General features: G+C 42.8%; 1 protein-coding gene across 1 annotated transcript; it reads right to left on the bottom strand.

Annotated features, from left to right (window-relative positions):
• Positions 1-808: 808 nt before the first annotated feature.
• On the bottom strand, positions 809-9,318 carry RCN1 (reticulocalbin 1). Its single transcript, XM_042837335.1, has 6 exons — positions 9,086-9,318; positions 7,458-7,651; positions 6,215-6,393; positions 5,790-5,850; positions 3,387-3,586; positions 809-2,728 (listed from the first exon to the last, which is right to left on the bottom strand). Exons 1-6 carry the CDS (start codon positions 9,316-9,318, stop codon positions 2,621-2,623), a joined length of 975 nt encoding a protein of 324 aa, XP_042693269.1. The 3' UTR covers positions 809-2,620.
• Positions 9,319-9,648: the final 330 nt, after the last annotated feature.

The raw sequence follows: 9,648 nt of genomic DNA on the forward strand, positions 1-9,648 counted from the left end.
GTTGGTAAGTGAAACACTAAGAGCTACGGAAGGAGGTTGCCTTTAGAATGAAATCACATCAATGATATGTTCTCTAAAATATGTTTTTGTATTCTGTTTTATAAAAATGCTCTTAGTGTGACTCCATTATACTTACAATGATTGATAACTTGATTGGCTTGAATTTCATTTTAACTGGCATGTTTGCCTTAATCGTAGCTGGGCATATTCTGAGTACCACTCTTCTTGCATTATTTCATACTGGAAAATACCCAGTGTATTCCAAGCATTAATAGAAATTGAGAACAAATAAAGGAATATAATCTCTCATTTGATGCTAATTTTATTCCAAATTCATTGAGTAATGTAGAAGAAAATGTGATTGCTTGTCAAAGCTCAGATGCAGTTTTTTTTTGCTGGGGCAGAATGCAGTGGATTTGGAAGTGTCATGTTTAGCTGCAGGCAATGATGCTTAGTGTCTCAGCACCCAGCTCCCACTGGATTTCAACAAGAGTTACCAAACAACCTTCCCTTGGGCTCCAGTGAAAACCCTTGGCTTCCTATCTAGTCTGAGCTGCAGTTTCAGTAGCAGGAAACAAGCTTTTTTACTGTGGTCTCTTAAGGTATTGTTTCCTGAAACAGCAGAAGATGATCCAAGTGCAGAGAGAGCACAGCAATTCTGGACTAAAATATAAAATCTCTGTACTAAAATATAAAAATCTCAAACTTTAGTACGAAAGGGCTGCTAGAAAACAGCAGTTATCAAGATTGTTAGGACTATTCAATACAGCAAACCTTTCCAAACCCAAATAATAAACCATACGGATAATTTTTTTTATGTGTGCCAAGATACAATTTTATTGCTTCTCAGGTAACACTGCATTTAGGCATTACTTTGACATGGAATTACTGGGAGAGCAAAAACCATTTATGTCTTATGACATCTGTCCTACTCTATGTTAGCAGAAGGGGTAGGGACTTTTAGGAGACCTTGCTGGCAATGTTGTAGGTGCATGCTAAAAGCTTAATAATAAAGTTAGCAAAGGCAAGTAATCCCTGCCAGTGTGTGTAATACAGAGCTATCTTCAACTGAAAGTATTTAGCACTGTTCTTATGTGACCTTAGCATTCAGAACAGGTTCTAGCAATACTAAAAATATACACTCGACTTATTTCTAGCTTTTTTTAATGATGCAAAGAAGAAAAAGTTGGTGCCATACATCCAGCTGCTGTTTGTAGATGACCAGCCAGTGCTGCAGGCTGAACTCTTGGCATAAGAAGCATCACATCATCTCTCTATGCTAGTCTGTCTGTATTAGTGTTGTTGCACCTTCATGGTATCAAAAAGTTATGGTTTTACTGTGCTTGTTTTAAACATAATATATTTAAAATCAACCAAACTTATCAGAGTTAGGTATATAAAAATATACATGTTACTGCTCACATTATACAGTAAAAAAAGAAAGCACCTGTGTGGAAAGCTCATTCCTTTCTTTGGAAGGAAAGCTGTCTCCATGTAGTTGCTTCAGTAACACTTACTTATACGTACATACATACAAACCAGAACTTCAGCCACATGATCTGTCCCCGTCTGTAGTACAGAAAACAGAAGGCCCAGAGGGGTGATATGTCTCATTCTTTCTCCATCATGGAGCTGCTGCCATTCACAGTGTGAACAAGAGCATGGCTTGGGTAAAGCGCGAAAAGTGTGAGATAAATTATGCTCCATGTGGCATAATTCCTTCCAGGAAACAGCATAACTAACAGCACACAAACAATGTACGTTATTCTGTTGTCAGAAGGAACAGCTGTCAGTCTGAACTCCACAACCCTTGCTGAGGAATGCCAGCATGGCTGTTGGGCCATGTGTTGCTTCTGCACTGCAGTGGGACTTAGAGAGAAGGGCCAATTGCACACGATGCACTTGTAAAGCTATGACCCATGGGTCTGCTGGTATCTCCTTCAGCCCAACTTAGAGAGAAAAATGCAGCGTGGACAAAAAGGTTGTGGATCTTGTCAGACCTCTGTACAGGAGGGTGAAACTGTAAGAACAGACAAGTTCTGGGTGCCTGATCCCTGGAGGCATTCAAGACTAGGCTGGATAGGGCCTTGGGCAGCCTTATCTGGTGGGTGGCAATCAGCCCACAACAGGGAATTAAGAGCTAGATGATCTTCAAGGTCCCTTCCAACTTAAGGCATTCTATGATTTCAAACGCTATTAGAAATGATGACTAAACAACTTAGACTACTGAAAAAGTAAGTTTCTTTCTTACTAATCGTAGCTGCATTTTACTATGATAAAAATGGGCATTTGAAGAAAACCTGTTATTATTGAAGATCCTTGGAGTTACGTTGTAAATGCCTTTCCCAGATCTAACCTACTAAGAAACATTACCATTTTTTCCCCAAAACAGAACTGTATAATTAGATATAGCATTTAACCTTGTGAAGAAAGTTAAAAAAAAAAAAAACAACCCTATTTCTACGTAGTTTCTGAGGTAATAAACTGCCATGTTAAAAATATATGCAAGTCATTCAGTTTTGTGTGTGTCCCTTGTCCATCCTCCCCAAAAAGGGGATGGACATGGTAGATTCAGTAAAATGGAGAAAAGGCCTGTGGCATGCTGCTTGGTATACTTATATCATAGTTCATCATGGTTTCTTGTGAGGTCTTCCCCATAATTAGTAGCTTGACTTCCAACAAACATATTCCAGTTGTCTAAAACCTCCTCTTTTGTTAGTTTTTGATCCTGGTGGGAAGAAAAGAAAACCTCTTTAAGGACATTTTCAAAGCTAAGTAGAAGATACCACACAGACTTACGAGAGCCCGGGGACACAGAAAGTTCTTCAAAGAAACCAGTCTTAAGATTCAGGAGTCATTGCAGCTGTGAGTGAGCTTTTCGACCCCACTGAAGTCCCTCTGGCTTCAGTTGGGTCAACTGCTAATTGAAACTAACTTGTAATTAACTCACTACCAAACAGTCTGAGTTACCTGGTACATAGTTTTTCACGTGGTTTGGTTTTGCCTTCCTAACAATAAAAATCCTCTGTGTATTTGGTTCAAGACAGTTGCTTGTTAGAAATTTAAGCTGCTCTGTGTAAGCGTTTGGGTTTTTCAGGATCCAACTTTGCTGGCATTACACCTCAGATGATCACCATCTGGGATCCACAGAACCACTAGTCTCTCATGTTAAATGAAGTGAATGTGTGTATGATTACAGAAACACCTCCTAGATAGTATCTAGCCTCTAAAACTTTAAGCACAGAGCACTAATAATGACAGTTACCAGGAATCACCTCTTGCTGTCTGACTCTATGTTTAAAAAGAACCAACCCAACAACAACCAAACAAGAAAATCCCAACCCTTAACATTAGTTTTCCCTAAAATACATTGGAACTCTGCGTACCTTATCGACATCAGATTCATAGACCAAATGCCTGGCTTCAGCAAGTGCATGATCGTAGTCCTGTGGGAGAATCCAGTGCTGAATCTCCTCTTTGTCCATCTTTCCATCCTTGTTGAGGTCACGGAAATCTGCAAACTGCTCACGCTCTGTGGTCACCCAGTCAGGCTCTGGTCCTCCCTCTTCATTTGCAAACATATCAGCTGGAAAGGGAATCAAAGTCTCACTCAAGTCATACTTAACTTGAAAATTATATACCAACTAGTGATGTTTGCAGTGTTCCTCAGGAAAACTATTACTAAATAGCAATCAGAGACTCCAGACTGGGCTTAGTCACGTAGAAAGGGACTTAGCAATTTTATCTTGTCCCTGCCAGCAAACATCTTCATGGATAAAATCAGACTCCAGCCAGCAGAGTGGTTAAGGCAGGCATGTCCAACTCAAAAAACAAGGTAAAATATCTCACTCGTCTTTTCTCTTTGTTCTTCTTTTTTAACACTTTAAGGAACATATTAAAAATTAGAATGTTTATTATATATTTTACAAGGGCTGCTCTGAAACTAATGCCTCCTGTTTTATGATGTTGGCCCATGATGTCAGAGACAGATGCTGGTGGTACGGCAGTAGAGGTTGAAGCTTCCCACCAATATTCCATTACATGTTGTTGCTATGGGTCGTGGTAGGAAAATGCCACAGTGGCAGCTGCTATCTATAGAAATAGGGTTTGGAGAGTACCAGTGACTAGTAAGAGCTAGTATTGATTTACATCTGTTCTTTTACAGCACAGGCCTTCCAAATCACAATAGTTGCAAAAATCCTTCAGGAAGCACAAGTGTGTTTGCTTTATCCTTCTGGTCTCTGTGGCCAATCAATTGGTGCCTGCTCATTTGGGGTGCTTATTTCTCATGCCTTTGATTTTTCTATTGAAGCTTGCTCTGTCGATAGTACTACTGTGACTTGTGGCATTTGGTTTTCAGGGGTACGGTATGGAAAAGTGCATCCCACAGGGTTGGTCTTAAGGTCAGGCTCACTGGCATTTGTATATGTAAATGCTGACCTGAAATGTAAGAATAGTCTCCCCTTACCCTACAGTGGAAGCATATACACTAGGCTGAGGCCTCTCTATTGGTAGAACTGTTCAAAATATCCCTGAAAGGCTCAGTACCTGTTCATGCAGGGTGACAATTCAGTCCTCTGTGCTTTACGTGACTAGAGATATTCTGCTTTGCTGCTTTTATAAAATCTAAAACTAATTTTGTAAAAGTCAAAACAAGAGGCAAGAAGGAAGGAGGGAAGAGGGAGGAATTGCTCTGCAACCTTCAGCAGGTTTCCCCATCAAATACCTGATCCAGAGACTGCATTCTGTGGGCTTTTTTTTATTGTTCCTAATCAAAGAAGTGATTTGGCTGTTTTTTAACCCCAGCTTGATCAAAACCAAAACGCAATTGTATCTGAAAAAGGGATGTAGGAATATTTTAAACAATTTTCCTCAACTCATAAAGAAAACTTCAGACAACACATTCACTTTCACATTTTTAAAGAGCAAATTATATTGTTTATTCGATGCGCCTGACGTCCTGTCAATTTGATTTTTATCATCCTTGCCAATGTGGGGTGATTGTGACTAGAACATTCTATGCTTTCTATCCCAGAGACAGAAAAAAACAGCATTTGCAATGGTAACAAATGTTGACAATTACCTTATAATTATATGTAGGTAATGTCACTGAATGAACTGAAATTACTGTGGAAATTATGCTGCCCTGTTATTTCAGTCATAAATGAATAGCACTCACATTCTGAGGCTAAATATAATTTACAAGGCAAAGAAACCCCCTGCCATTAATTAACATGTGTATACTGTTCCTGATTACATGAGAAGTGATCTTTATAGCTTTCCTGGTACTACTTCCTTGATTTAAAACCCATCAAAGTGAGTGAAAAGGGAGAGGTTAGCTTTTGGAATCAGCAGAATTATTCAAAAGGGTAAAAGGTGTTATGTATAGCTGATCTCTAGTCCATTCTGTTTTCATGTCTAAGCACAAGACAGCAGCTAACTGCACAGAGTGACTCAAGTTTGTGTAAATTAACGGTGACTGATCTGCTGTTAATGTTTCCAATTCTGTTCTCTGTCACTTAGAGTTGTTTTTCACATCACAGTTTTTTGAGAACCCTGAATCTCACTTCTCTAAGGTTCATTCTTAATGCAATGTCTTGTATTTCTAGGAGAAACAAAGACATTGCTGCAAAAAATCCTTTTAGAACTAGGTGGGTTTACCTCCTGAATAATCTAGACTACTTAGTAAAAACAGGCAACTTGGGAGCACAGAAACATTCCTCTTTGTTGCAGCTTTGAGAGAAGACGGACAAATGGACACTTTGTAAGAAACAAACTTCAAGGCTTACCAATGTACTCATCCTGATCCACAAAGCCATCCTCATTTTTGTCTATGTCTTCTAACGTTTCCTGGAAAATAGTTTTGCACTGAAGTAATCAAGAGAAAACAGAATTCTGGCTATTCCCCTCCTCGAGTCATTCTGCACTCCAGCCCTGACCTGGACATCACGCTGATGTTTTAAGCTAAGTGCAATTACAAGTCAGTATTGAACACTTTGTTTTTGACAGCCTCACATCAGCATACTTTTTCCTTTATTTTGGTACACATCCATACCAAAATGGCTTCAATTTAAGAGCTGTCTAAGTGCTCTTGTTCGGTCTTCCTTGTACTGAAAGCTCTAAATCAAGTAAATTTCAAGAATTTATCCCTTTCAGTTCCCCAGTTGGCCATTAAGCGAAGTAAAAATAGCGTCATTGGTTTTGCACTGCTTACTAAGACAACGATGTTTTTCATGTGCTCAAATTCCTCTGGGTGAAGGAAAGCAGTGAATTCTTCACGAGTGGCAGCTGAGTCTCCATCCAGATCTGCAGTTTTGAATCGCCTTTCGTCTCTGGGCAGCATTTTTTTAAAACTGTGCCTATCTGTTGCATCTTGGAATTCTTCTGGTTTTTCTGCCAATTAATCAAGACAATCACAAAATTACGTGATAGTGCATTTCACAAGGAACAACAAATTCTCCTAATATACTGATATATACACTGAGTCTAGAAATACAAAGGCTTATTGCTAGAATAGCTGCTGTGTTAAACTGGAATTTCTCTTTCCTAGGGAACTGTAGAGTCAAACTCTTCGATTTTATAGGTGACTTAATAGTATAGGTTAATGGCCAACTAAGTCTCCTCTTGGAATCCAGGCTTTTCATAGAATCACAGAATAGCCTGCGTTGAAAAGGACCATGATGATCACCTAGTTGCACCCCCCCTGCCATGGGCAGGGTTACCAGCCACTAGATCAGGCTGCCCAGAGCCACATCCAGCCTGCTTTTGCAGCATCACATAGTATACTTGGTAAATGAATTTTTTTAATCTGCTTTCATAAGTTTTGCTCAGCAAGTCTTCAGAGTAGATTTCATTTACAGAAGTTTTATTCGTTTTAGGAATCAGTACGATGTACACAACTCCTTGGTTTGAAAAAGCAATCAAACCTTCTATTTATGATTGCTTGCTATTGCTCCAGAAACTGCATATATGGCATTAAGACACTGTCTTCTCATTTCCAGTATAAATGCACCCATGGCCAATTAATATCCATTTGTTGATCTCTCAGCACTGTTATAGCAAAGATAAGCTATATGTATATTTACAGCTTATACCCAGCCAAAGTTTTTACCATTTACACTCACACAAATTTAAGTGAGATTCAATTAACAAACATTCCTTAATTGTGTTTTTGAATGTAAGCACCATTTTTAATGTTAAAAAATAACACATTTCTAACTGGAGTCAGGAGACTTTAATTCAGCTTTGTCAGTACACTCAATAAAGCCCTCTACAAAACATTCTCTGTAGTGGTGACCCACATGGAAATGGTCACAATAAAGACACAAGAAGCTTTCAACCTCTGAGCATCTTTAGGCAATTTCCCAAAGCCCTGACTGTGATACCAAAGTCAGCTTGGCTACAAGGTGCCTCATAACCTCAGCTATCATTGAGCATATAATCTGATGGTGTCTCACCTAGATAATAACCGTAGGTGGCTTGTTTGTACTCTTCCCAGGTGATTTTATTGTCCTTGTTTGTATCATAGTCTTTCCAAACCTTAGCGACGTTTTCATAGATGTAGCGTTTCTGTACCCGTTTAATCCAGTTTTTCAGCTCCTCTGTTGTGAGATAGCCATCTTTGTTTTCATCTATTCTATCCACAATCTTCCTGTAAAAAGAGAGCGGTATCTGTTAAGGGTGGGCAGAAAAACAAACCAGGTGTCAGTCCAACTTCATTATTGTTACCTGGTCCTGATTTTCCTCTAAAATGTAATGCCCAAAATGCAGAAAGCTGTCCCACTGACGGAGGCTTTCTTGCGTTTTGAAGATTATCTTACAGTTTCTCTATTCATTATTCAATATTGCTATGAATAATCAAAATGGAACCTGCGCTCTCAAAGTTACTGAACAAACTATCTCGGATGGCTTGTAGATTGTGTCTACTGACTTGGGGGGGAATCTGCTCACAGGCTGCAAGCAGAGGCTACGATGGACTTAGACTAGGAAAACAACTACAATACAAGCACATATCTTAGCAGAGGCCACAAGGACAAAAGTGTTGGGTTTTGCGGACCCCTGCAGTTCCTTCTGCGGCTTTCCAGCAGATCGATGCTAGGCTGGGGTGAGTCCTGTGAACATTCACCACTTGCACATGGTTCACACCCCCAGCTGGAAAAATGAAGGCCTAATTTAAGTAACCCATGCCCTTGTTTAGTGACATGCTCTATGTAAGTCACAAACGTGTATGCTGAGATGGTTTCTTTTGCTCGCTTTTCAAACAATCTGGATTAAACTGGTCATTTGTGCTTCATGGCTTTGCTTATTGAGATGCAGGTCAATAGCTGACAGCTTGCACAAGGAGCAGGAGGTTACGCTGAGCCAACAGCACCATTATGGTGGCATCAGACAGACAAACCATGCTTCAGTACCGCTCCCTGTGGAAGGGCACAACTCCTCTTAGTGAGAACGTACAGACATTTTCACAGAATCATAGGATGGCCAGGGCTGGAAGGGACCTCAGGGATCATGGATCTCCAACCCCCTGCCACATGCAGGGCCATCAACCTCCACATCTCCTACCAGCCCAGGCTGCCCAGGGATCAACCTGGCCTTGAACACCTCCAGGGATGGATGGGGCATCCACAGCCTCTCTAGGCAGCTGCTCCAGCACCTCACCACACTCATAGTACAGAACTTGACTATTTTTTTGACTATTCTCTGATTACTGATTGCAAAGATCTTTTTGTAACTACTGTGAAACTTTGTTCTAATTAGCAACGTGCCTTCTCGCAGACGTAAAGGACAGAGAAGCAGTAAATTAAGGCAACTGATGCATGGAAGTAAGAACAAGACGGAGCAAATTGTCCCGCGCAGAGAAGTTGCAGGGAGTTGGTTTAACGGCGGCCTGGGAAATAGAAGAATTGTGATGAAGGCAAGAGAAGAAACGGCTTCAGCTTGATTCACGGGAACGGCAGAGCGAAGGGAGAGAAGGGATACAGAAGCGAGGCAGCCGTTCCGCACTTCTTTACGCAGCAGCCCCGCAGCCCCCCGCGCGCCGCCCCCTCCCCCCCGCCCCGCTTCCGCCTCCCGGGCCGCCGCTCACCCCAGCCGCTCCTGACTCTCCTCCGGGCTGAGCTGGTCGAAGCTCCGCGCCTCCTCCTTGCCCAGGAAGGCCTCGTGGTCGTACCGGAATCCCGGCGCGTCCTCGTGCTGCTGCGCCGCTCCGGGCCGCGCCCGCTCCTGCCACGCCGTCGGCTTGCCCAGCCCGCCCGGCAGCGCCAGCAGCGGCAGCGCCAGCAGCAGAGCCGCCGGGCACCGCCGTCCCCCGCCGCCCATTCCCCGCGGGCGCCGGACGCCCTCCATCCCGCCGCCAGCACCGCGCCGCGGCCCGCCGCCGCTCATCGCGCCCGGCCCCGCTCCTCCCCCGCCGCTCCGCCGCTCGCGATTGGGCAGCGGCCGCCCGCCAGCGCGGCCCGGCCCGGCGGCGCCACGTCTGCAGGGCGGTTCGGGCGGAGCTGCGGGGCTCGGGGCGGTCCGCCGTCCTTCCTCCGGGACCGAGGCCGCGGGGCTGCTCCTGCTAAGCTCGGGGGTCTGTCCCCTGCTCCTTGCCCACCTGTGCCTGCCTGACAGCTGCAGCGGGCTCATCGAAGTTTGCTTTTACGCTTG

The sequence above is a fragment of the Centrocercus urophasianus genome, unplaced genomic scaffold (genome assembly GCF_019232065.1).
Source record: "Centrocercus urophasianus isolate 14NV4802_14NV808 unplaced genomic scaffold, USGS_Curo_1.0 seq_7, whole genome shotgun sequence".
Taxonomy (NCBI): domain Eukaryota; kingdom Metazoa; phylum Chordata; class Aves; order Galliformes; family Phasianidae; genus Centrocercus; species Centrocercus urophasianus.